This window comes from Venturia canescens, chromosome 9 (genome assembly GCF_019457755.1).
Source record: "Venturia canescens isolate UGA chromosome 9, ASM1945775v1, whole genome shotgun sequence".
Lineage (NCBI taxonomy): Eukaryota > Metazoa > Arthropoda > Insecta > Hymenoptera > Ichneumonidae > Venturia > Venturia canescens.
Genome location: NC_057429.1, coordinates 19,668,903 through 19,694,280, shown reverse-complemented (window position 1 = coordinate 19,694,280; position 25,378 = coordinate 19,668,903). Strand labels below are relative to the sequence as shown.

At 46.5% G+C, this 25,378-nt stretch overlaps 3 protein-coding genes across 6 annotated transcripts in view; all 3 read left to right on the top strand.

The window, feature by feature from the left end:
• Nucleotides 1-309: 309 nt before the first annotated feature.
• LOC122415987 (uncharacterized) lies at nt 310-5,975 on the top strand. 2 transcript variants are annotated; one of them, XM_043428619.1, is made up of 6 exons: nt 312-1,068; nt 1,463-1,978; nt 2,404-3,226; nt 3,330-3,384; nt 3,780-3,809; nt 4,086-5,975. In XM_043428619.1, the coding sequence occupies exons 1-6, from the start codon at nt 755-757 to the stop codon at nt 5,024-5,026; spliced, it is 2,679 nt and encodes an 892-aa protein (XP_043284554.1). In that variant the 5' UTR covers nt 312-754; the 3' UTR covers nt 5,027-5,975. The 2 variants fall into 2 exon arrangements, with proteins under 2 accessions (XP_043284555.1, XP_043284554.1); XM_043428620.1 differs by lacking the exon at nt 3,780-3,809 and having other exon boundaries at nt 310-1,068.
• Nucleotides 5,976-6,485: 510 nt separating this feature from the next.
• mnb (minibrain) overlaps nt 6,486-25,378 on the top strand; it is a 69,204-nt gene continuing 50,311 nt past the window's right edge. Inside the window, exons 1-2 of one of the 2 annotated variants that reach the window (XM_043428623.1) lie at nt 6,486-7,465; nt 20,604-21,662. In XM_043428623.1, the coding sequence (XP_043284558.1) occupies nt 21,497-21,662 (166 nt within the window). In that variant the 5' untranslated portion in view covers nt 6,486-7,465; nt 20,604-21,496. Of the gene's footprint in view, nt 7,475-20,603; nt 21,663-25,378 lie in introns of both variants that reach the window. The other variant, XM_043428625.1, reaches the window with a different exon arrangement.
• Nucleotides 13,156-16,241, top strand: LOC122415993 (uncharacterized). Of its 2 annotated transcripts, XM_043428630.1 has the most exons (5): nt 13,156-13,664; nt 13,788-14,307; nt 15,161-15,457; nt 15,553-15,685; nt 15,757-16,241. In XM_043428630.1, exons 2-5 carry the CDS (start codon nt 13,942-13,944, stop codon nt 15,777-15,779), a joined length of 819 nt encoding a protein of 272 aa, XP_043284565.1. In that variant the 5' UTR covers nt 13,156-13,664; nt 13,788-13,941; the 3' UTR covers nt 15,780-16,241. The 2 variants fall into 2 exon arrangements, with proteins under 2 accessions (XP_043284565.1, XP_043284564.1); XM_043428629.1 differs by having other exon boundaries at nt 13,156-14,307.

Below are 25,378 nucleotides of genomic sequence, written 5' to 3'. Positions count from 1 at the left end.
TTGTAGTACCAGGGCCGTGAAATTTGAGTGCATTCAAAAAACTCAAAGCGCTCGTTCGAATAAATATCGAGAGTCCCTTCGTCGCTGCTGAGCTCAGTTCTCCCCGCCTCAACTAATTTTTGACAACGACAAATGATTTATTTATCGTTAAAAAAAATCAAAATTCAAAATCACCAGGCAAGCAGCTCACGGGAGTACTTCACGGGTTATCTGGGTATAGTAGAAAACCACAAGTTACACGATCGGAAATGAAACACCCCATTAAACGAAACACCGACTGAGCTCGGCAAATGCGAATAAGATGTGTACATACATGCTCAACACGCGTCTGTAATTGCACATATTTAGTATATACTCTAACAAAAGTGACATGGCGGCTACAATGCCAAAGAACGTAACTAACAAAAAATGTAAAATTTGACGAACGCAAAAAAGTTATTCGATCGACAACGCGAGAGTTAACTTTCATTCACCAACGATCTTTTTCACTAAAGAAAGAAGATTGAAGAATCGATTCGTCGTCATCGAAGGAGATCGGAAGGAAAAATGATTGTACAAAAAAAAATTGCTGTGTTAAAACATCGAGGCAATCCGTAGGTCCCAATAATCTTATCTCCCGTATCCTAATTTTTACCATTTTCATTGTTTTTCTTTTTGTCACTTCGTTGTTTTCCTGAATTTCCGTTCCCGAGTGGTCTGTTGTTTTGCGGGTGTGTAAAATTTTGAACGTGTGTCAATACGGAAAAACCCGAAAATGAGCGAGGTAAGCGCAAGTACCAAAGTTCCTACAGACTCGAATAGCGAGAAGCCGGCGACCACAGTGTCCGGTAACGTGGAAACTGAGCATGCTGATTCGGAGGAAAATAAACTGGACAACAATGCAGTGCAACGTGCCATCGAAGGGCTTGCTGAAATCCCGGATGACAAACTTGATGAATTCTTCAATGACAAAGACTTCATCGATGAACTGGCCGTCGTAGACACCTGGGAAGGAGGCACAGAAAAATCACCCGATTCATCCAGAGGAGAGGAGCGCAATAAGGATCGTGAACGCACCAAGTCATCGAGGTAGCCGAAGAGAATAAGAGAGAACACGACAGATTTTCCCTGAGACAACTCTTTGACTCGAAGAATAACAATTATATATTTATTCAAATAAGATTGTACGAATTAATATTGCCAAAAACTAGAAGTAAAGAAGAAACGAAGGTGATTCATGATAGAAAATGAGAAAAAACACATAATTTCAGTAGAATAGATATTTTAGTAAGTTTATAAATAATAATCAGCTAATTTTTTATCGTTTGAGTTTACAATTTAGAAAGATTTTGTAATCCGTGAGATGTAAAACTTATTTCACAGCATTTTTGAGTTTTTTGATGGGTTATTTGTCAGAGACTTGACAGTTTGTAAAATAAGTTGTGTGATGTTAAACAGTGTGATAGTAAAAGAACAATTGTAGGGAGCGTCCAAGGAGAGAGCGCAGGAGTTCCCACAATCGAGATCGTGAGCGAGATCGAGATAGAGCGAAGAGAGAGGAAAGGAGACGCGAGGATCTGCGCCGTGATCCGTCCAAGAGTTCCAAGGACATAGAACGCGATAAAATGAGGACGAAGAAAGACACTGCGAGGAAAATACTCGCGGAGAAGGAAAAGGCTATCAAGAATCTCCTGGAGTCTGATAATGTGGTACCTCCTGGCACTGAGGTCGAAGCCATTCAGGACATCAGCGACAAACACATTTCTGAACGGACAACAACAAGGAGCAACAGGAAAAGCCGTGACCGCCGCAGGAGCCCGGACCGTCGAATGAACACTCCACCCAGAAGAAGGAGCAACGACAGGACTAGATTGAGTCCCAATCGACGTATGGACGATGAGAGACGACCCCTTAGAGTGACACCAGAAAGACGAAAAAGTTGGGAACGTCGTGCTAGCAGAGATAGAAGCATCGAACGACACAGAAGACGCGAGGAACGGTAAGAAAATATTGCAATTTTGTTTCAAGGTAAATTTTTTATTCTACGCAACCTTTTCTTTATTGGTCCCCATCAAATTGGTAGATTCCGAATGAGAAGAATTAGAACTGAATTCCAAGCGATGAAATTGAATCTCCACGCAATTTTAGAAAATATAGGACCAATACTTGACCATAAAAATGTAAAATTTACTGAATTTGAAGATAATTTTCTAATTTGATTGATTTCCTAGGAGTCTATCGATCCTTCGTTGTATTACTCAAAAAATCGATACTTTGTCAGTACTTCTAATCTCTAATTTGAGCCTGGAAAAAGCCAATAAATAAAAGTTGAGACTTTTAGTGTAAACTAGTATTATTGTTGAAAGCAACAGAATAAACTAACAGTTCTTAGTAAAATGCATTAGCGGTCGAATAATTTCGCAGCGAGAGGCAGGCTGCTCGAAGAAGTAGATCGCGCGATCGTCACAGAAGCCGAAGCATGGATCGTTACAGAAAGCGTTGGAGTCGTTCGCCGAACGGACGACGTTCATCGAGCCGGAGACGTTCAAATTCGAGACGACGGAGTCGTAGCAAATCATCGGATCGTCGGGTGACGAGGAAGCGTTCTCCATTCATCAACGAGATCGCCAGACAATTCGGCGCCGAGGGATTGATGCAAACGGAACAAACAGCAGGATTTTTGCCGGGAATACCGCCGCTGCTGAATCCAACGTTTCCTCAGGATCAAATCGCGCCGGTTCCACCACCGTCGTCGATGCAACAATTCATGCACCATCCTGGTCCTCCTGGACCGTCAGGAATGCACATGCAGCAGGGAGGAAACCAGCAATTCGTCAATTTTGATCCACGAGCTCCGATGAACTTCGAACCGGGAAGAGGACCGCTTCTTCACACACCACAGCCGGATTACTCTTCGGCGCCGATTATGTACAATCAGGGAAATCCACAAAGAGCGATGCAACCGCAACAGGGCTTGATCGGGCCACCGATGCTCTCCATGCCGATGACATCGCCCCAACCGGTTCCTGCACCTGTCGAACCCACCCCAATGAGCTACAATCAAAATCGAGGTCCTTCGCACATTCCTTCGGAAACGCTACAGCTTCACATGGAAATGGCAAGTCGTCATGGCAGGTCACCAAAGTCATCCTACCCCAATCTCAACTTGAATTCTTCGGCGTACAACGGGCTCGAAGCGCATCATTCGGAACGCCTGAAAACTCCGGAGCCTCCGGTCATCTCAAAAGTAATAACAGTGTTTCCAAAATTTATTATTACCCATAAAGAAAAATGGATTTTGAAGAAAAAAAAGTGTTCTCTTACTTATCGAATATTCAAACTCGTTGCAGCCATTCGAAAAGACGAGTTTGTCCAGCCTGTTGGAAGCATCGGTGTCTGCTAAAGGTGTGCACCACTTGCTTTTATCTTTAATCAACTAAACGAGGATTTTTCTCGGTCAATCCTAGATCTCTACCACATATTTTCCAACTGAAAATTATTTTTACATTTTCGTATTAGATTTCGGAGCTCTTATTATCGAGTCAGACTTTCTCAGGCACGGTTTTCTTCGTTGTCAAACAACGAAGAAAAAAGTGTTTAAAACCCCATTATCGCGGGGCTTCTTACGCTAAAAGAAGCTCGTTTTTGATCCTGCTGCAACGTTTACGTTCGGAAAAATAGACCGTAGGGGTTTAGGGTTGACGCGGAACGATTATAAAGCAGCATTGCTCTCGGGCTAGACAAAACGCGACGACGTTTCTGTTTTTTTTCCACGTTTTTTATCTTTTGACATTTTTTAGATTCCTCCACTGTTCCAGTTTTGTATCCAGGTGAGATTTTTAGTTTGTTTTTCTTACCATCACCGATTTTTGGGATTGATCAGACTGCAGGAATCTCCGGAGATTCGAATTGCAGAAAGAAACGTCTTGTGACTTTGGTTTATTTCCTCGTCTACAGTGCTCCGAGAAAGTTCGTGCATGAAAAAGGTTGAGCGCGAAGGAGGATTAATGAGAAAAGTGGCAATATGATGAAATGAATGAAAAAAGTGCGAAATTCGAACGACCTGTGAATGATATTTTTGTTTTCTCGTTTTCGGAAATGCTCAGGATTCAAGCCGGAGATATTGCAGCAGTGCGAGGTAGCGTTACGCGAGTTACCGGCTGAAGATCGGCGCTTCAAGATGAAGGGACGATTCTTCTTTGACCCAAGCAAAGACGACGCAGAGCCTATTGTCCAGGATTCCGGATCTAACTCGATATTGCTCCGCGGAGGCCGTGGAAAATTGCTCTGGGAAACGTCCGACAAGATGCAAAACTCGACGGACACGACGCGCCCGTTCGTAGAAACTCATCAAAAAATTTGTCAGACGGACGAGACCCTGACCGAGAGCAAAGCTGTGCAGGTCGAAATAAAGCCAAAGACCGCTGATTTCAGCCAGCAAATATTCCCGGGTGAGCTTCAACAAGTGACGAAAGAAGAGAAGCGTCCGATAATGGATCGTTTGGATTGGAACGTCCGTGAAAATTATGACTATCCCAACAAATTAAGGGACACCGATGATCTCCGATGGACTTTGAATAACTGGAATCGCGGCTTGTCCCCGCCTGACGTATTGGTAGAAGATCGAAGAATAAATTCGCCTCCCTCGGGTCAAATGGACCGCGACGATCGTCGCGGTGGCATGAACGTCCCTCCATCCACCCGGCCTCGGGACAATTATCCTTTCGATCGAAGCTCCTCCCGGGAGCATTATTCGCGCGATCAATTCAGTCCACCTTATCGAAGATCGATCGAGCGTCAGGAAGACTTCCACGACGTCAGAAGCGATCACAGTCGAGGCGAGAGTCCAATGGTTCTCGAGGAGCCACCGGACGAGGTCGAAATTCTCGACGAAGATCATTACTCGCGAGGCTCCGACTGGAGATCCTCCCGCGGTAACACGAGCTTTGCCCCCCGCCAAAGCGCTCTTCAGAAAATCCAAAATTTGCGGGGAAAAGCTTCCGGTAGAACGTTCCGCGGAAGAGGCGGATTCCGTGGAAAATTTTGAAACAACCGCAACCTCCATGAAAAAGAAAATTATAACCGAAGAAAGTGCGACTAAAACGAGCAACAAATGGATCGTTTTGTAATTGATTGATCATGGAAACAACCGATACATATTATCGGTGCGCAGCAACGACGACGGATGTTCGAGATTATCGACTTGTCGATTGAGTATCGATTTTACTGGCATGTTCTATATTTTTTGACGTCCTTTTACGCGCTGTATTCCCCGATTAATACTGAAGGATCGTAAAAACAAGCGAGTGGACAACCTTCGAACAGACCCCGCGTCGGAACTATAATGGTGGATTTGAGTTTTGCATGTTCGCATGACGAAGAATCCGATAGTGAACCATTTCAAAATGGTACACGAAGTAAGCTCCGTCTTTAATAATTCCGTATCGAAGGTTCTCAAATCCTTCGAATTTTGGGCACACAGTGGGCTGCAGCCTCGTTAATCTTTAAACAAGGTGCAAAGTGTCTTTCCGTCTCGACATCACATTTCTAAGAAAAACACGAAGTTGCGGAAAAGCCGATTGGCCAATTTGCCTTCAATAAATATTTTACGTGCATTAAACGTGTTTTTAAACGTTCAAAAAAGTTGACTAAAAATACCGTGAGGAAGCCTACGCGTTGAGATAAAACAGATTTTTTTTTCAAGCGAGTGCGTAGACTTCGCACCTTACGTCATTTTGTTTGCCATTGTTATCTTTATTTTTTGTTCGCAATAAAGAATTCTTTTGACCTGCGCGTTATGCCATCGATGTGTTTGAAATTTCGTTGGCGAAAAGAGGGGGGAACGTTTTTTACTCCGAAATTTACGAAAATATATAATGAAAAAAGGTTTAGTTTACTCAAAATGAGACGAAATATCCACTTGTTCACGAGGACGAACAAGTAAGACGAATATCTGTATAGATTACTACTGCTGAATAAAAAGAATATCGACGTCACCGTATCTGATTAATAAAAAAAAACTGCGTTTTCATTTAAACACCTTGAATCCCTAGATATTCGTTTGGAGTCGACTAGGGATTGTTTCGAGTTCAAACTACCCGCTGACGCGACGGTGGCGCTCGGAGCGTTGGAACATCGAGCTAAAAGTTGGTTGGCAACGGCTTTCGATGATGGGGGAAAAAATTCAAACTCTTCGGGAGAAAAGGAGAATTGCTTGAAAACGCGGAAGAATCGGTGGTAGAGTACGAAAGAAAAGTATTTTAATGGAAAAAGAGTATTTTGAAGGTTTAGAATGAAAAGGAAGATCGAAGGATAGTAAAATACGGTGAAAATGAGATCGACCGAGAATTGCGTTCGTTGGATTTTCTTGTCGTCAAGCGAGCAGTCGTACAGTTGGTAGAGCTGCTGTTGAATCGGGACACGAGAGGCCGGTGGGGTGGGAGGTGGGTATTGGATCCAGCGCCATTACAACGATAGCGGGCGTCTCGTGAATCAGGTGGGGCATGGGACGTAAGGCTCCATGTTCGCCCGTGAAAGCGATGCGGTGTGCCCGCGGTTAGGGCGTGCAGTTCTCGTGTTCCTCGTGCGGCATCGCGGCATTTTTTTTTAATCAAACAAACATACGAAACAAGCAAGATAATAGGAAGCTTTGTAAAGCCGCTCGGTCGATCGGTATTTAAATTCGCGATTGAACCGGGGATTAATTCGTGATTTGGTGAGTGTGATATACGTTTAATGGTGCAAAGACGCTGGGCGTCGTGGGTTGACGATAAATACAAGTGTGCGTTTAAGTGTGTGCGTGTGCGTGCGTGTATGCCTGTGTACGTGTGTGTGCGTTAACGAGAAAGAGAGACAGAAGAGTCTCGACGACGACGACGACGACGTCGTCGAGGAGGACGAGGACGTCGAGTTTTAGTGCGTCGGTGGATATTCGTCGGAGCGTGTTGTGTAGTCTCTTCTCCTTTTCGCGCCCCCCCTGACGTGATTTTAAAGCGACAACGGTCAACGCGAATGCACCAATTGTGAGCCACGAACCAAGTTAAATAACAAAAGGAGAGAAGACATCAAAAAACGAGCAAATAACAATAATAATAAAGACGTGAGAGGACGGAAACCCGCCAAACACGTCGATCGTGTCGCGATTCCGCGCGCCCGAGACACAGAAAGAAAGAGCGAGACAGAGCGAGTGAAAAAGCCGAGTGTGAGCAAGAGCTAGAGAGAAAAATATAAAAAATAAAAGTGCGCGTCCGGGGGAAGGGGGAGAAAGATCAGAGCCTTATCGTCGTCTGCCGGCGCGCCTCCCAGCGGACGATCTACCTACACGCAGAGATCGTTTCCAAGTGCGCGTCAAGTGACAAATAAAAAAGAAAAAACCCCGAATACACGAGGATAGATCGCGTGTGTAGCCTCGGAGAATATTGACGAAGTAACTGTGAAAAAGGAACAAAAAATATACTGCAGCGGAGCTTAACTCGGTGACAACGAGGTTTGTGACGTACGACTTCATATTCTTCCTTACCATTTACTTCGATACATAAATACCACATACCCCTCCCCTCGCCCTCTCTCTCTCTCTCTCTTTTCTTTCTTTCTCTGTCGTCCGTAGCGTCGAGCCGAGCAGTGCCGCTACCGCGCGAGACGTTATAAGCGAACCGAGAAAGAGAGCAGCGAGAGAGAGAGAGAGAGAGAGAGAAGCGGGGGGAAACTGCCGATCGGCCAGTGTGGGGGTTTTGTTATTATTTTGCCGTGGTGCTTTTGACCCTTTGCGCGGGCGAGTTCACTGTGCATCGAGGATGCGGGGGTGTTCGGTTTCGCGCGTGTCTTTGCCTCCGTCTGTCTGTTCTGCACAACGCGGAGAGCGCGCGTGTCGATTCCCTAGATGTGTATCTATTTACGTGTTCATAAATATGGGTGCGCGTGCGTTTGTGTGTGCGTGTGAAACGTCGTTATTCTGCGCCAAGGGGCGCTAGACACGCCGAGTATTTATTTTCGAGGCGCTCCGCGGCCTGGAGAGCTTGACAACCGTCTTTTTTTCTCTCCTTTTTTTTTCGACTTCTTCCTCCCCATTTTTATTCCCGAAACGAGTAATTTACGTGCGTTTTTTTGCCCCCCTCGTTGTATCTTCGCAGTCGAAAAGTCTCGGCATTTCCTTTGTTTTTTTCGACCACTTGTCCCCCTCGGAGAAACCACACGTTTTATACATCGGCGTCGTCGTCGTGCGTTGTGCGGATACGAGCGCGGCTGTACGCGCGCAGCTAGCGGGCCGCAGTCGTCCTCCGCGTTTCGACGAGCCATCGTCGCGACGTGCGGACGTCACGGGGGAGGGGGGGGGAAGCATTTTTCCTTCCTTTTTAATATTTCTCTGCCGTCCTTAATCCGACAAATTATCACAAAAAGTTTGTCTACAGCGGCCGAGGAAATTCTCTCGATCTTTTGACACGCGCTTGACGCCGATTCGACCCCCCCCCCCCCCCCCCCCCCGCCTCTCCCAACGCCATCGAAACAACGACTCTTTTATTTTTATTCTCTTTTCCTCCTTTCTTTCGTCACCCAGCCAATTCGAACACTCTTCCCCGCTCGCTGCGTGCCTGCCGGAGCGACGGAGACGGGAAACCGAGTCGCGCGAACCACGTGATCGAGCGTTGTCAGGCTCCCAGCAATACGCAATTCTCTCTCCTTCGCCTCGCTCTCTCCCGTGCCCTCTTCAACGCTGCCAATAACCCGATTCGACTGCAATCGAGCTTCCCTCGATGAGACCACTCGACAACAATACAAAATCTCTCAAATCTGACGGGAAGGAAGCCGAGACGAGAAATAAAACGACGAAACGTCGAGCGCGCGCGCTTTCTCTCTCTCGCCGCTCTTCTCTGCCTCTTTCTTCCATCCCCACTCGCCCGCCCCGCTTCTTTTCGCTCGGAGAACGACGCGTGCTGCGATTGCACATTGTTGTCAAGTGCCGTGTTTTCCCCGAGTAACCGCCGCGCAGTTACGTTTTTCTTTCTTCCCTTCCCCCTCCCCCCCCCCCCCCCTTCGCAGCCGCTTCTCCTCTTTCTTTCCTCCTCGGCAAAGGCGATAAAGAAATACGTGAAAACGTATATACGCCATTTAAATTTATGCGTCCTCGATACGACGACGAAACTCGTGCCCGGACATTTACCAACGCACTCGGGAACATGTGGAGCGACGCTTTAGCCTCTCCTATCGACTTGGCTGAATAGGGGGAAAATGCAAAAGCGCGTGGCGCTGTCACAACACCCTCCTCCCCCCTGCCAGCGCTCCTTTCTTTTTTCACAGTCGCCAAAGGTTCATCCGACATTTTGGAAGCCCGGCGACGAGCGATTCCCTCTTTCGTTGCGGCGTGCTCGCGCGCGCCTTTCGCTCTCAACTTTTCTTCGATCTTTTTCTTCTCGCTTGGCGAGACTTGGGCGCTGTTGTTTTCGTGGGAGAAAAGCCATCGGAAATGTTGAAAAATGTGCTCTTCGCGCGTCAGCCTGGCGCACTCGCCGCGGACGACGAGCGCGCGTCTCGACGGCGTCGGAACGCGGAAACGCGCCGGCCCCTTTCTCCTCGACGGGGCCCCCGAGCGCTGACGAGCCTCGCCGCCGCGCGGCGGGAATTCAAACGTCGAGGGCGAAGACAACGCGCGAATGGGGCTGACGAAACGGGGCGAAATTTTGCCGGTTCTTTCTCACCTTCTTTAGACCCCTTCGAGCCACCGGGCACACGGCCCTGGGCCCAAGAACTTGGGAGAAAAATTGGCAACGTTGGGAAAATTTACGTCGCCAGAATTTCGGCGACGGAAATGAAGTTCGCCAGAAATGACATTGAGGCGAAGCGCGAATTTCTCCTGACTCTCCAATAGCGTGGCGAATGATTCTCTCGAGTTTCCCGAACCCGGGCTCGCCGCTGCGAGGGCGATAAAAAAGCGGCGCTTCCGTCCGCCCGGCCTGCGGACGCGACGGAGGTTTTCGGGCTTTCGGACTTGAGCGCAGCGCTCCTCGAGCCACCCAAGCCACTCGGTTTCCTCTCGCGAACGGAGGGCTCCTCGCAACCGAAAAAACGAGCCCGAGCGAGCCGAACGAGCGGGAAGGAACGAGCGAAATGGAGCGATTAAAACGGTCTAGTTTTTCGTCGTATCCTCGTCATCAATTGGGGTCAAAGATCAAATGCGGCGCGCGTCGAGGATGCTCAATTTATCGAAACGTCCGCGTGCCTTCCTGCCCGGTAGCCCGCACCGGAAGTCGTGCCCATTGTCCGTACTCAGGCATACCGGAAGGACGCAACGACCACTGACGCTCTCGCGAGAGAGAGCGGTCGCCGCTGGAGCAGAGAGAGAGGACGGATGAAGAGGCTCTCGTATTACGATCGATAAACGTTTTCACGCCGTATTACCGATCCCTCGCCTCGAAACGAGTCCGTTTTCACCTTCCGTCGTTTTTCATTTCCCCTTTTCTTTCCCGCGATCCGATAACCACCCGTGCTCCGTGCCGGTGTGACGCGCCTCTCGAAATTCTTCGAGCGAGATTGACCGAGCGGCCCGGCCGTTTATCCGATCGCTGGGAAGCCCGTATCTGCATTTCGATCGGATATAATCTCGACGCGAACACAAATACGCCCTTAAAAAAGCGGGCAGCCGAGAGCTCGCTGTGAAAATTAACTCTTTCCGAGCGAAAGTTCGAATCGCGCGGTTACGTTGGAACCGCCAGTGTTGAAATCCAACGAAGTTCCCTTTTCCCGCCGCAGATCGACTCCGAGTTCTAATGCACTCGCTGCAGTTGCCGGAAACAATTTTCCCGGAGGCTCGAACCGCGGAAATGATCATTCCAACATTTTCCTCTTTGCGGTCGAACCGGAAGCAGGATTTTTCGGACGACTTAAACGAAATGCACTCGCACCAAAAAGCTTCAACGAAATCGACGTTTTTCCTCCGACGCGAACCCCTCGAAGTACTCGAGTTTGTTATTTTCCCTGGAGAACGCGAGCAACGGCGACGAGCCGCGTTCCAAGCTCGTTGCAAAAAGCGATTTAAAAAACATTCGAGAAAGGACGAGAGTCCGACGGCCTCGTCAATATTTATACGGGGAAGCCTCGTTTGCTTTCGTCGTGGGCGTTCCAGTGACGCAGAACCGAGGAAAATACTGCGGCCGCATGGCATTTCGTGTGTGCACAAAAATTTGAGTGTTTCCGACACGATATGAAAGCGATGACGATCGATCAGCCCGCTTTCCCGACAGACCTGCGAAAAGAGTCGACCACGAAGAGCCTCCGATCTCTTTCTCGCGCGCTCGCGTGTACGCCGCGCGACAGAACCTTGAGTTTCCGGTCAAGGTACGGTCAGTCAGTCTCCAACTAAACGACGATGGGACGAGGCTGAGGCTTCGTTTCCGGCGCAGTAAAATGTCCAGGCAATTTTTTCGAAATTCAATTCCCAGAAAAATAGAAGCGCGAAAACGTTTTTTTGCTCTCGATTTCGTCTTGTTTCCAGCGATAAATATCGTCGCGGCAAAGCTGATGAGGAAACTCGTACGAGGGGCAATTTATAAGTCGAATCGTGTCGCCAAGTTTCCTGCGCTCGTTGCCGGCCGGCCTGAGCGACTCGCTTTTTTGCTCGCCGTCTTTCCTCCACCTCGGACGGAAAATGTTCGCGGAAAGCGTAGCCCGAAAAATATAAAAAAAACGCGGGCGGGAGGAAGTTGAGGGGAAAATGTCAATGCTGGGGCGGCTGGGGAACGGGAGGGAAAAAAGGCGGTTGCGAGTCCTGAATATAAAGAGTGAAAACAAACGGCGAAGCGGAGGAGGAAGGACGCGAGAGTGCAGCGGCAGCCACCTGCTGCAACATCGCGGACGGCAAGAATTATATTGGCCCGCGCGTCCTTCGATCCGAGGGCCCAAAAACGAAAGAGAAAGAATAAACGAGCGAGCGGGCCTCCGCGAGAAGGGAGGAGAAATATGCTAGGAGGGACGCCGGGGCGAGCTTAGAACACAAAACAAAAACTTTCGCGTCTGCGAAGGGCGGAGAAAGATCGAGCGACTCGCGAGCCGCGATGATGCAAACCGAGGAGGATTAAACCGACGAAAAATATTCGCTGCGATGGCGCATTTACCGAAAAATTTACTGCAGCGAATCACAAAATTTTACTCAATGATGCATTTGTAAAACGCACCAATGAGAAATGTGAAAAAAATTGATGAAATTTCTAAAAGAGTTGTCAGTTTGGAAGAATATTCCTTTTTTACGTATTGCCCCCCCCGATTGCTCAGATTTTAAATGAACATTTCGCCTCGGTCAGACTTGCATTTATTGGAATAAGATTGAAAAATCGTTAAGGCCTCGTGTTCACTTGCAGCGAGCGAAAAAACACGTCATTTTATTCATTTTTTCTCGACAAGAAAATAAATATTTATTGATAAACTGTGATCAACATTCGTTAGTACACATGATCGTGTACTTGTACGGATTTTTTCATGAAAAAATTATTTATCAAAATGGCGCAACTCCAGCTGTATTCCAGTAGCACCCTTTTTTGAGCATCAGTTGCTGTGGACGTGATAACTTAAAAACTATTCATTCGATCCATACCGGATTTATAGCACTTGTTTATTATAACAACAGCTTGGGCCTGGACAAAGGATTTGTGAAAATGTTGATTTTTTAAAAAATGGCGACAGTTTTAACGAAAAATTCATTTTTTAGGTGCTAAATTTTCGGTTTTTCGTTACAATGTTTTTTTTTCCAACAAAATACGAAATCCTTCGTCCAGGCCCTAGCTATTATTATAATAAATAAGTGGTATAAATTTCGTATGGGTCGGATCAATAGTTTTTTAGTAATCGTGTCCACTGCGAAGGTATTTTTCAAAAAAATATCAGATCTTTATAAAATTTCGCGAGAATATTCTTCAGACATTGTGCTCGAGTATCCAATGAAAATAAATTTCGATTTTTCCGCCCGTCACAAGCCTTAAGGAGGGTGGCTAGGGACGATACAATGTTGCCATGCTAAACCATGTAAAATACATTAAAAAATTCAAAATGATAAGAATTTAATAAAATTTGGTGAACATATTCTTTAGAGTTAAATTTGACAATACAAATTTTTTAAGATTTTTCTTCTGTACAGTTATCGAGTAATTGATCACTAAAGTTCACGTGTATAAGCATACACTGCAAAAACAAGCGTGTTGTTTTAACACGTTTCCAGCGTGTTTATGTTGTCGCCATTTTCGACACGCTTTTTGCCGTGTTGTTCATGAAAACAACACATATTAATCGTGTTTTATAAAAACGCATTTCCGTGTTGTTAAAAAACGGTTTCCCGTGTTGTAAAAAAACGGCTTTCCGTGTTGTTACAACACGTTTTAGGCGTTTTCCTCTTTGTCGCCCGATTCGACACATATCATGGCGTGTTGCTGTTGTGCATATCCGCACACTTGAAATGCGTTGTTGGCTTGCGAGTAAATTCACTCGCAAGAATGGCGAAAAATACAACAAAATATTTTTTTTTTACCGAGAATTACTGGATGCGTCTCGTTCGTGAACCTCGGATATCAAAGTTCGAAGATTTGGAAACGAATTATTTCTGAGAAAAATTCGTATACATCGAGGGGGGATTCGATCGACCTACCTACCTAACACGCTCTAACTTAACGGACGCACGCTACCCACTACACTAATTCGCTCATGAGGTAATGTTGTCAAAAAGTCCGTTATACGAAACGCAAACATTGTTTACGTTTGTAAGTGTGAGCTAACCTCGTCTTCGTCCTTTGTCCAGCCAGACTCTTTCTTCTTTTTCTTTTTGTTTGTAGTTGGCTCGAGTCTGCGCTCCTATAGCGTTAAGACCATACGGCCATGTGATGAAAACTTGCTTCTCGTTTTCGTGATTATTCGGTTCGATTCGGTCGGCGAAAAGACGCATACGTTTAATTCACTTATTATTTGTGCCACTCAGCGAGCATAAAAATGGAAAAAACGATTTATTGCAAAAACGAAGAGCGATGCAAAAAAATTAAATTTTGCAAAGTGAACGAAAAAATGAGTGATTCCGAATGTGTCATCCAAAAAATCCGCGAAGCTTGTGAAAACGACTTGCTTCTGAAAAAGAAAATCGAAAATCAAGCCATCGTGTTACAGAAGCTGATTCAAAATCAAAACATTTTATGTGACATCGAAGCAGAGGAAGAAATAATCGATGAATTGGAAATAACCTGCATTGTTCCGTTAGGCGAAAGTCTTCTATCGTGTTCAACGATCTACGCTATCGATCAAGACGGCTCTCTCATTGAAACCCAAGAAAAAATAAGTGAATGTGTGGAGGAGAAAGAAAAGGTAAGATTATCTCGATGTTTTATTATATAAAATGTAGAATAATGAATCTAAACGATTTACAATAGGATAAAGAATTTATAACACATTTAATTCATTGGTAGCGATAAGATTTTTCATAAATCTCTTTGCGTCAATGAGTTTTAATAAGTGTTTCTTAAGCCAGTGATCAAAGTTCAGATTAAATTTCTTTCTCCGCAAGAAAATTTGCATCAAAATTTTTTTCTGACAGCAGTTTTGATGAACTTTCTTTGTAAACAAGAAAAGTTTTGGTCAAATTTGTTTACCGCAGCAGTATTTATAAAATTTTTTTTCTTGCAGCGGTAAAAGTTATGGTTCAATTTTTTGTATAGCAGTAGAGTTTTGAAAACATTCTTTTTAAAGTGATCAAAATTTTAATAAAATATCAATACGTTATCAAAATTTTGATTGCTATAAAGCGAATGTTTTCAAAACTTTACTGCTGTACAAAAAATTCAACCATAACTTTCACCGCTGCAAGAAAAAAAATCTTATGAATACTGTTGCGGTACACAAATTTGATCAAAACTTTCATTACTTAGAAAGAAAGTTCATCAAAATTGTTGCGAGAAAAGAAATTTGATCCAAATTTTTTTGCAGAGAAAGGAATTTGATCCAGACTTTTACCGCTGACAAGAAAAAATCATTAAGAAAATTATGAATATTCTATTGTAACCAATGAACTCAGTGTACTCAAAGATGAAAGCTTACATGAAATTTCTTTTATTGTAAAGAAAGTTTTGAACTCCTGAGATTTTTATTAGGTCGAACGGTCATAAGATTTGCTTTATGCTTTGAGAAATAAAACTGTTGTGCTTATTTTTTGGAATTTCAGGAAAACCAATCAATCAACAGACAATTTAAAAAACTGAAAACAAATGACTTCACTGAAAAAAGAAGCATAATTTCAAGCTTCGTTGGAACGCCAACATCATTGCCAGAACTGACCCCGGAGTTGGTTCAAAAAGTGAACAACGGAGGAATGTTACTTGCTCAAAAGTCATTAACGTATTTTTGGGCAACTGATCTTTTGCATCGCACTAATGGCATGCTGAGTAAAAATGATTATTTCAACTACGCAAAAGCCATTGTTAGTGCTTATCCAGAGCTCAGCGGCGGAGACCATGGATGTGTAAGTTTTCATTTCTTTGCATTTCCAGTTACTACAATTGTCAAAGCCGTCATGTGCTAAATTTTTCTTTATTGAGTTTTCTTTTATTATTGCAGGGGATTGTACGACATCAGTCAAGTACAAATGTGCGGAATCGACGTGCTAATTCAGAACGATCTGTAATGAAATTTGGCGAAGACAAATTGAAAATCGGTCAAAATATTCCAACTGTTTTACGATTCATAAAGAGTACGTTTGAATTTCTATATTAATTTCCATAAATATTAGGGGATCTCTTGTTACATTTTTATTTTTCGCAGGCGTCCTGATGTACATGGAGTAGATGCGTTAAAAGAGCTCGAAAGAAATATGAATTCCGCGGTGACACACCGCACGTATATACGTCTATTGCTCAAAGAGTCTGTGAATTTACGGAAGAAATGGATAAAAATATTTACACAAATATATTGGATATCATAAAACGGCAATTTCGTTTAGGTCGACATTGACGACAAGATATTTGCCATTTTATTTTACTTTCTAAAATGTATTGTACATATAAGTATGAGTAACTTCCCAAAACCGTGCTGAAATCATCCGTGTTGAAACAACACACATTATCAGTATTATATAAATTACAAAACGGAAATTGCCGTGTTGTTCGAAATTTTACGGCGTAACGTGTTGCTTCAACACGATTCGTTAAAACAACACACCTGCGAGATGTATTGTGTGTTGTTGCAACACGATTAGTTAAAACAACACACCTGCGAGATGTGTTGTGCGTTGTTTCAACACACCTAACAACACGCTTGTTTTTGCAGTGTAACGTTTCCATATATATAGTATACATTCCGGGCATAAGAAATCTGCTTTAATGCGTAATTACTCGATAACTAAGCAGAAGAAAATTTTGAAAAAAATTGTGTCTTCGCACTTGATGTTGAAAAACATTATCACCAAATTTGATCAATTTCTTATCAATTTGACGAACGTAGCCACCCTCCTTAAATCAAGAAAAAAGTTATTCATTTGAGCGAAGAAAATGCTCGATCGAAGAAAAATCGACATTTTTACCCACTCGAACATTCGTTCTCTGAAATAAACTGAAAAAAAAAAAACATTCTGACGTCCCAATCAACTTTGACAATTGAGGAAAAACTGCACAACAAATAAATCTTTGAATAAAAACTCCGTGGCACTGGGACGAGACAAAATTATCGAAATCGTACAGACCGTCAGACTTCACGAGTTAAAAATCGGGTCTAAATCGTGCGGGAATAGCCTCCGCGCGTACGCATGCATCTCGGCCGTTAATCTTGTGGTTTCGGGGGACGAGCGCGATCGTTTCGCGAATGAAATATCCGAGCGGCGAGTGCGCGCACCTGCCCCATAAAGACACACCGTGGCTATTATACATCGGAGAGCCGAGGTAACCCAAAACTTTGGGACAACCTCACGTAACCGCGATAAACAACGGGAGCGGGGCCGCATCGCAAAAGAACTGGAAAACTGAAGAGCGACCCAAATCAGCTGTCGCGAACAATGCCGCAGGCCTTCGTGTGCAAACATCGAAGAATAAAAATGATGCAAAAAAGTAGGTTCGCCGCGAAATCCCTCGAAAATTGTGGCTCCCTTTTATCTCGTATTTTCTTCCTCCGAAAATAATCTGCCGCCCGAGCGAAAGCGATAAGGGCGCGAAAAAACTTTGTTTGGGTCTCGAAGTTTGTGATCGAGATTTAGAACGTTGACGCACTCGTGCGCGCAGTTGTGGGAGTCTCGAAATCCTCGCTAATTCTTCGTTCTGCGATGAAAACATCGACGTTAGTGGCTTTTGAGCTCCTTCTCGGTTGCGCGGGGAGGAAAAAACGACTGAAAGAAGCGGAGGCTAATGGGAGGACGAAAAACACAGCTGGCCCGCGGAGCTCGCGTCGGCCTCAACCCTTCGTCGTATCCACGGTGTTTAGCTTCTCCCCCGAAGCCTCTCGGCCGGGCTCCTTCTGTCTTCGTTGAATCGTGGCCTCTCCGCGGAACGTTTTCGAACGTGGACAAACAGCCGGCCCGATAAGTGGCTTCGCCCTCGTCCTTTCGTCGAGATCGAACGCCCACTTTTGGTATCGTTGCTACAAAATATTCCAAGCCCCAAGGACCAGTGACGAGGGGTTTTCAAAAAGTGCGGTGAAAAGAAGAGAACATCACGTCCGCAGGACCGAGAAAACAAACGTCAAAAATGCAATGAAAAGGGGACGCTAATTCGTCTTTGAACGAAAGCCAGTCAGCAGATTTCTTGGGAGTCCGCCGATAACTCAACGTCCAAGTTTTCACATCGAGTGTCTCGATTGTCAAAAAACTGGGACTTTTCAATAGTAATTTTGAATTCATCGAATTAGTCGTTGTCGGGTTTGAAGCTGACGGAAAATTCGATTTTTTCCTCGTTCGAGGATAACGGGAAAAAGCGATTGAGACGCTCCCCCGCTCGCTTCGCAGCGAATACCTGTATTTCTATTTGATAGAATTTGAAAAGCGCCCCCGACAGCAGCAGCAGCACACTCGATACGAATTCGACAAGCCGAACCGGCGCTCGTTCCTCCTGACCGGAAGTCGACGAACGGAGAAATTACGAAATTGTAGGAACCTTTCCTACATCCTCATTTCCAGTTCTCTATTCCTCATTCTCCTTCTCTTTCTCTTGCTATCCCAGCCGGAGAGTGGCGAATCCACAAGATCGTGCACGTGCCCACACTGCCTCGGGTTTTTCTCTGCTGGGGGCAGCCATCCACCAGAACACGTTCAACGTCAAGAGACTCCCTCCCCTGCCACTGCGCTGCTTACTCCGCGAAATTCTCTTCCGACTCGTACGACGACAAGACCAACCACCTCCGGCTACCTTTATTCCTTCTGGGTGCGCTATACGTATATTTCGGACTCTGCACACAGACTTGAGGAATCCCCGACCGAATCGGCGAGCCAGTCATCACCCTTTTCTAATCCTTATTTTTATTAACTGTTATCGGCATTTAGTAGAAAGTCTGTTATTTAGAAAGCCAAAAAATCTATCATTTTCGGCGATGTTTTTAGGATAGGAAACGACTCGTCATCGCGAACTTTTCGGTATAGTTTCAAGGATATTTCGAGAGTACAAAAACACGTTTTTCATGTGAGAAATACTAATTTGTACTCCAATTTTTTTCCCATTTTCGTATATATATTTTCGTTCCACGTGAACCTATGAAAACTCGAAATAATTGCGAAATTCTGTATTTTTAGCGAGGTTAAAAAAAAGGCTGGTATTTCGCAATTTTTTCGGGTTTTTATAGATTCACGTGGAAAGAAAATGTATGAAAATGGAAAAAAAATTCGGAGTTTTTGTTGCTGAGAATAATTACGAGCTCCGCGTTGTACGCAGCTGGGAAACTTCGAGGATCGGACTTGGCGCATAAATCATGGACAATTTAGTATTTCTCACACGAAAAAAATGTTTTTGTACTTTTTAAATATCCTTAGCTATACCGAAAAGTTCGCTGCGGTGAGTTTCTTCCGTCTGTCCTAAAAAAATTCCCGAAAAGAATGGATTTTTTTGACTTTTCAAAGCAGGGCCCCCCCTTAACGTCACAATCATCACTATTTAACGAAAATCACATTTGGACCTCCGTGTTTTCATGAAAATTATCGTTGGAATTCCAGGGAAATGGGAAAACAATGGTCGCGCAGTAAAAATTTCGTTGCAACTTCGGTGTGATTTTCTCGGTGGATTTTTCGAGTTTGAGGTTTTTTAGAAATATTTTTCCAAGCTGATGTCGAAAGGTGAAATGTTTTCGCTGATCGTTCAATCACTGGTTCGAAAACTCTGCGCCGTGGCTGTGATAGTTTGTCAATATTTCGTTGGAAAAAAACTCACGGCGGTAACGTTGAGCGATTCGACGCGCGGCGACGTTCGACTGTTACAATTTTCGCCAAATACTTCGGAAGAAGCTCGCGCCGTTACAAAGTCGCGGAAAAAATATTTTCCTTCGTCGCTCAACTTCCGTTTATCCCTTCTCCCAGTCGTCTTTGAATTCGAGGCATAAAAATGAGGAAAATTTTGGGATTTTCGATTTCGCATGCCTCCCCCGACCTCGCTGACTCGTCGTCGATAATAAAAACACAAAATCCGAGGAGCGAGGAACAAAAGGAGAGGGAAAAGAAGGCGCGACGGTGAGCGAATGGCCGAACGTTGAAATTGGCAATTTGTGGGTGATCGGGAGTTTGTACTCGGAAAAATAGCGAGAGGCAAAACGTACGGCGAGGTTCGAGGGCTCTTCCGTCCGCTCGTTGAACGAATGAGTGGAAGGTGAAGTCACAACATCGATCTGCTAACTGACCCGGCTCTATTTAAAGCCTCGCATCCCAGATTCGACTGCGTTACGAATTCCATTTCTGTCCTTCGCGCTGCGCGGCTCCTTTCGAGTTAACATGCAGCGTTTTCTTCGAAGGAGAAAACGAGAGATTCGTCCTTCCGCTTCCTCCACCGGGCCCGTGTCCCAAAGATCCGAGTAATTTCATAATCGGTCGCGTCCCAATCCCCGTTTCCGGTCGCCGCTCAACCTTGCGAAATGGGCTTGAGGCTCGGAAGGATTCTCTGAAAGCGGGAAGCAGAAAATGCTGAATTTCTCTTCGGTCGCTGCAAAAAAAGACGAATGGCGGACGGAGCGACTCGATTTCCCGATCTGTGGATAAATTATTTTCGAAAAAATGATAAAACCCGTCAGGAATGGCGGGGCGCGTTAATTTGACGAGGAGAGATTGCGAGGCGTGTGTGAATAATCGAGCCGAATCTTGAAACGATCAATCTTCATAGTCGCGTCAAGTATTGGAAGCTTCGGTATCGAAGATTAAGGAAAAATTGACGAGGAAATATCACGACGATGCGAATTAATAACGCCAGTCGAAAAGAGCTCTGGTTAGTGTGCCCCCTTTAAGGGGGTTGTTCGAAGCAACCCCGTCTCGGAGGCTCCCACGCGAAACTCGGCGGCGCGAAGGGGCTTAAAGTCAAGGTTAATCGTGTGTGTGTGTGTGTGCGCGCGCGCGCTTAACCCCCGGTGAAGTGAGACGAGAGGGCGATTGATAGTGCGACGAATGAGTGGAGAAAACGTAACTGATGAGCTGTTATTCCAATTGAATGTTTCAGGTCGAAAGATCGAGCCGGAAAGGGCCGGGAAGCTGCGGATTCGTCGTGAAATATTTGGAGTCAAAGGCACAGGGAGATCGGTCGTGTCCCCTTGACTCTCCCTTCTGACTCGGGTCCTCCTCTTTCCGTGTGCCTCGCATGCTTCGGAGACGGGAGGGAGCAAAGGATTATGAGAGGGAGTTAGAGCGACGAGGGAGAAGGAGTTAAAAGACGCGGAGAGGCGGCAAGAGCGGAGTTTCGGAGGGTGTCAAAGCGAGAGGAATTTGGCTGTCTCTCCCCGAGTCCATCACTTTTTCCTTTCGCATGCAAGCTCAAATTGACCAAGAGAACGAGCACGGGCCGGGGGTTGGAGTGACCCGAAGGGGGGGCGGACGAGGAGGCCGAGGAGGCGGAGGTCGCGGCGGCGGCGGAAGGCGAAGGAAAAAGCAAGTGACCAAGCCCCGAGACGAGTCCGGTACGTAAGCGATTGAGAAAAGGACGGGACGAAAAATCCTCGCCGAGAGCCCCGCGCCCCCGCAGCGATCAGCCTCCGAGCTGCGCTCGAATGAGCCCGAATCACAATTGAATATCGCCCATTTTATTTCGACGCTTTTATCGCGAGTGCAATCTCCGGCTCGCCGACCGAGTTTTCCTCGTGCTTCGCTCCCGTGCTCTCCCTCGCAGTGTCAGTGCACGCCCGCTCCCCCCCGCTCCCCCCTCCTCTCCCGCCCCCTCCCTCCCTCTCCCGCGGCTCCCTCTAAAATAGTGCAAAAAAGCATCGAGTTGTGCGGCAAAGTGTCGTCGGGTGATCGTCCCTCGCGTCACGAGAGGATTATACGAGGAGGGCTCCCTTGGTGCCCCATGTTGTGAGCCTTCGAGAACTGCCGAAGGCAGAAAAAAGTGGGTACGCGGGCATGGAGTATGGCGGTGGTGGCGGTGGCGGCCGAGGCGGCGTACAGCCACCATCGAGCGGCGTTGCCGGCGGTGCTCGGGGACCGATCGCTGGTACCGACACTACCGACGCCGCCTGGCACAAACACGAACAAATGATCCTCATGGAGTCCAGGCACAAGCAACAATGTAAGTTGACTATAATTTTTCACATTTTTCGTGACGTGTTTTGCATGCTTTTTGTTGGCGAACCTCGAAGCACGAACGCGAGGACAAACGAACACGGTTTTGACGAGAAATTTCAGTTTGGTTATGACCGATTTTTCACGCGGTCGCTACGTTTTGAGATTCGTTCAACGTTATAAAAGATGGGCGGTGTAATAAAAGTTGAACGCATCCGGGCAGCTGGAACACGCCGCCTCTCCTGAAGACCTTGGACCGGAAGTCTCGCCGAAAATCCGAGTATAACTCTCGGGAAAACTCGCTCTGATTGATTGGAGGAAAACAATGTTATAGAAAGCCAATAAATCGCGCTTTGCCGGCTCGCTCGAGCGGCGATATTACCGAAAAGTTTCTACTTCCGGTCAAAGAGGCTCGAGCGGCGATCGACCTGGCACGCTCGCTCGCAACAGCTGACGCGATCTGCGAACTCGCCACATTTTTATCCCATTCCTCAGCTTATCAGCATCGCCGCGCTCACGCGCGCGGAATGGAAAGGAAACTCGAGGACGGCAATTTTTAAAACAAATCGGAATCGCCTCGAGCCCGGAAACCGTTCGAACTTTCATCAAAATCTTACAAATTCTAGCTCATTCACCGTTTTTATCGTTGCGCCAACTTCTTTGGGTCTGCGAACTCCTCACGAAGCTTCGGAAAATAACGAAGCTCGATCGGAATGCAAAATTGTCGACGACCGAAGAGAGAGTAGCGGCCTTTTCGGCAAAGAAATTCGATGGCAGGAAAATCGTGCCAACGAAAGCGATTGCCGATCGTTACGGAGGTCGCGGCAGCGCGAGAAAAATCTGTGAAATTTCATTCGAAGGATTAGCATCGCTCTTCCGCCAGGAAACGTGCGGCGTACAATTTTCCCGCAGTCCAGAATCTTCTTACGCCGAGGAGAAAATCAATAATTGTGAATTCTCAATAGCGTGCACTTCGGATTACACGAAGAGAGAGAGAGAGAGAGAGAGAAAATTTAATGTGAAAAATGAGTACGTTCGCGTCGAGCGGCCGGCGGAACGATCCATAGTCGTTTCGAGCATAAGCGATGTAATGCCGGAATAAATTCAGGGCGTTTCGCAGCTCAAAGTCGCCGGAATTACGAGATAATTCGACGCCCCCGCATGTGTGGACGCGACGCTGATTTTCGAGCTGAAAAAACGTTCATGCATGTCGCAGATTCGGATCTCCGACAATGAGTTAAGAGTCACTGCGCTGTAATATCGATTTTAATCTCGTACACGAGAAAGCAGTCTGCACGAATGCGATAAAATTTTAAAGCGGACTCTGCCATCTCGAGAGCCTCGAAACCAAATATCGATTATCATCCGAGGAAAAATATTCTCGGGGACATGAAATTACGGGCTCTTGCGCAGCGCGACCTGAATTCCCACTGACGAAGATTTTGACAAGACAAAACTTGTGACGTTCCGGCTGGCCGGAAGTTCGATGACGTTTCGTATCGACGAGCCGCCCAAACTGCTCGCTCAACTTCCTTCTTTTCAGCTCATTCGGCAAGTTTTTTCGAATATTCGAAGAAACCGATGGAGAAGACTTTTGACGAAAGCGCGTTGGAGAACCGCGGCAAAGAGTGCGCGCCCGCAAATGTTAAGGCGGTAATTGAAAGATTGAGCATTCGCATGAACGAAGAGGGGGGGATTATCGATCAGAGGTAACATTTCGATACGAGAATACACGCCGCTCGCGATTGTAAATGTAGGTCGAAACAACATCCGCTGCGAGTGCTCCAAATGCTGCGAGTGAAGAGTTCGACTTTCCAAGCCGCCTTTTATTAATCTCAAGCGGGAAATGTGGAAGACGCGAATCTTGGCCTTTCGTCCGAGCCTATAAATTCAGCTTTTTCTCTCTCCCTGCTCTCGAGTGTGTGGAAAAGCCATCGGGAAAATAGAGCCGGTAGAGAAAAAAGGAGAAACCGAGGAAAGAGATGGGAAGGATAAGCGAAACGGGGGAATGATGGAGTAGGAAGAAGCAGCGAAAAAAGGGAGAGCGGGAAGCTGCATTCGCGGTCGGATGCCTCGGGAAATCGTTAATTATCCTGATAATAAGACCAGTGGCTCCGCGAGCGTGCCGCCGCGTCTCCCTCCCTCCTTTAACGTCGTCCGCGTCTCTCTGTGTGCGTGTCACTTTCTGTCAAACAAAAGGCTGCAACCCACGCGATTCCGGGCAGAAAACGCTCTCGACTGGGGCCTTTGTATTCTCAAGTTTTCGATAGAGAAACACGCGTTCCCGACCGCGAACCTGGCACGCACCGAGCTGCGGCGACCGGCCGAGACTCCGCACTTCCGCCGTATTTTTTCTCCGCATTTTTCAAAACGCTCTCCCCCCAACGTTCTAATTCTGTTTGGATATTTTATCGAGAACTCGTTCGCAACGGAGCTTCGCGTCTGGATTCCCTTCGAATGGAGAAAAATCGAGGCGGAGCGTCGATCGCACAAATTCCGCGTCCTCTCGTCGATTCGCAGCAGTTGGAAAGAAATTTTGAATTTGGCATTTTTCCCGGGAAGACTCCGATCGAAATGAATCTGCGAGTGCTCGCAGAGCATCGTGGCGCCTGCCGCCTGGGGAAAGGAGCAAAAATGGATGCCAAGGAGCCGAGAAATTGTCCCGAGAGAGTGAAAAGTGCTCACGCCGTTTGTCAGAGCGAAAAAATGTATTTGGGAAGGAGCATCGATTCCCAGGCCGCTCGCGTCGCTAAAAACGAGGCTTTCGCGAGGCGTTTCGGTTCCCCACGATTCCTGGGACACCCCGTGAGCAGATTAGCGTGCGCGATCGAGATTGTTCTCGTGCGGGGTCGGTTTGATATTTTTAAACGAAGAGGCAAGGACCCGGCTTCCTATACTTAGTTTGGTCGAGCATCTTCGTCAGCGTGGCGCGACGGGACGCGAAGGCGTTAACACTCGATCTCGATCGGGTGGTCCGCGGCGTTTTCTCCCCGACCCCTCTTCCTTGGGCGCGAGCCCAGGACGATAAACTCGCGGTCGCGGTTCCCCCGTCCCCGATAAAAATGATGGTCGGGTGGAAAATGCGCTGGTTCCCTACAGCAACGAATGAACTAAACTGTGACTCGAAACTCCGTGGAAAAAATGTTTTTATAACGATTCCGGCTATAAAATAGTTCGCAAGCTTTCAAGCGCTCGTTCCAATTGATTGCCGTTCGATAGAGAACGACGAATCGGAATCGCGGGCCGGAGGGGGGCGAAGGAAGAGCTTCGACCCGTTGACGATGCACGAGAGATAATAGGCACGGGGCGGACAGACAGAGTCAAGAACTTTTGGACGATTGCCTGACCGGTGACTCTCGGACAATTCGAAGACTCTCTCTCTCTCTCTCTCTCTCTCTCTCTCTCTCTCTCTCTCTCTCTCTCTCTCTCTCTCTCTCTCTCTCTCTCTCGGCTCCTTTTCTCCTCTATTGCCTCCCGTTGCGGAGCACGGGCGTATATTTTCGACCTGGCATCCCCTGTTCTCCAATCTTTTCTCTCTCCCTCGCTCCCTCTCGGGCTCCGTGACACTATCCCGCGACTACGCGCGAACCGATATCGCCGATAGACCGTTGACCTCGTCGGAGAGACGAGCAGAAAGGGGAAAAAACGTGCGCGCCGCGACTGAAACGTATCGGGATGAGAATCCGACCGATTTTATCAAAATTATTTTGAGACCTGCGCATT

Coding starts and splice junctions, on each gene's coding strand:
- LOC122415993 (XM_043428630.1), top strand. CDS start 13,942: ATGGAAAAAACGATTTATTGCAAAAACGAAGAGCGATGCAAAAAAATT. Junction 14,308..15,160: donor GTGTGGAGGAGAAAGAAAAG/GTAAGATTATCT, acceptor TTGGAATTTCAG/GAAAACCAATCAATCAACAG. Junction 15,458..15,552: donor GCGGCGGAGACCATGGATGT/GTAAGTTTTCAT, acceptor TTATTATTGCAG/GGGATTGTACGACATCAGTC.
- LOC122415987 (XM_043428619.1), top strand. CDS start 755: ATGAGCGAGGTAAGCGCAAGTACCAAAGTTCCTACAGACTCGAATAGC. Junction 3,385..3,779: donor AGCATCGGTGTCTGCTAAAG/GTGTGCACCACT, acceptor GACATTTTTTAG/ATTCCTCCACTGTTCCAGTT. Junction 3,810..4,085: donor TGTTCCAGTTTTGTATCCAG/GTGAGATTTTTA, acceptor GGAAATGCTCAG/GATTCAAGCCGGAGATATTG.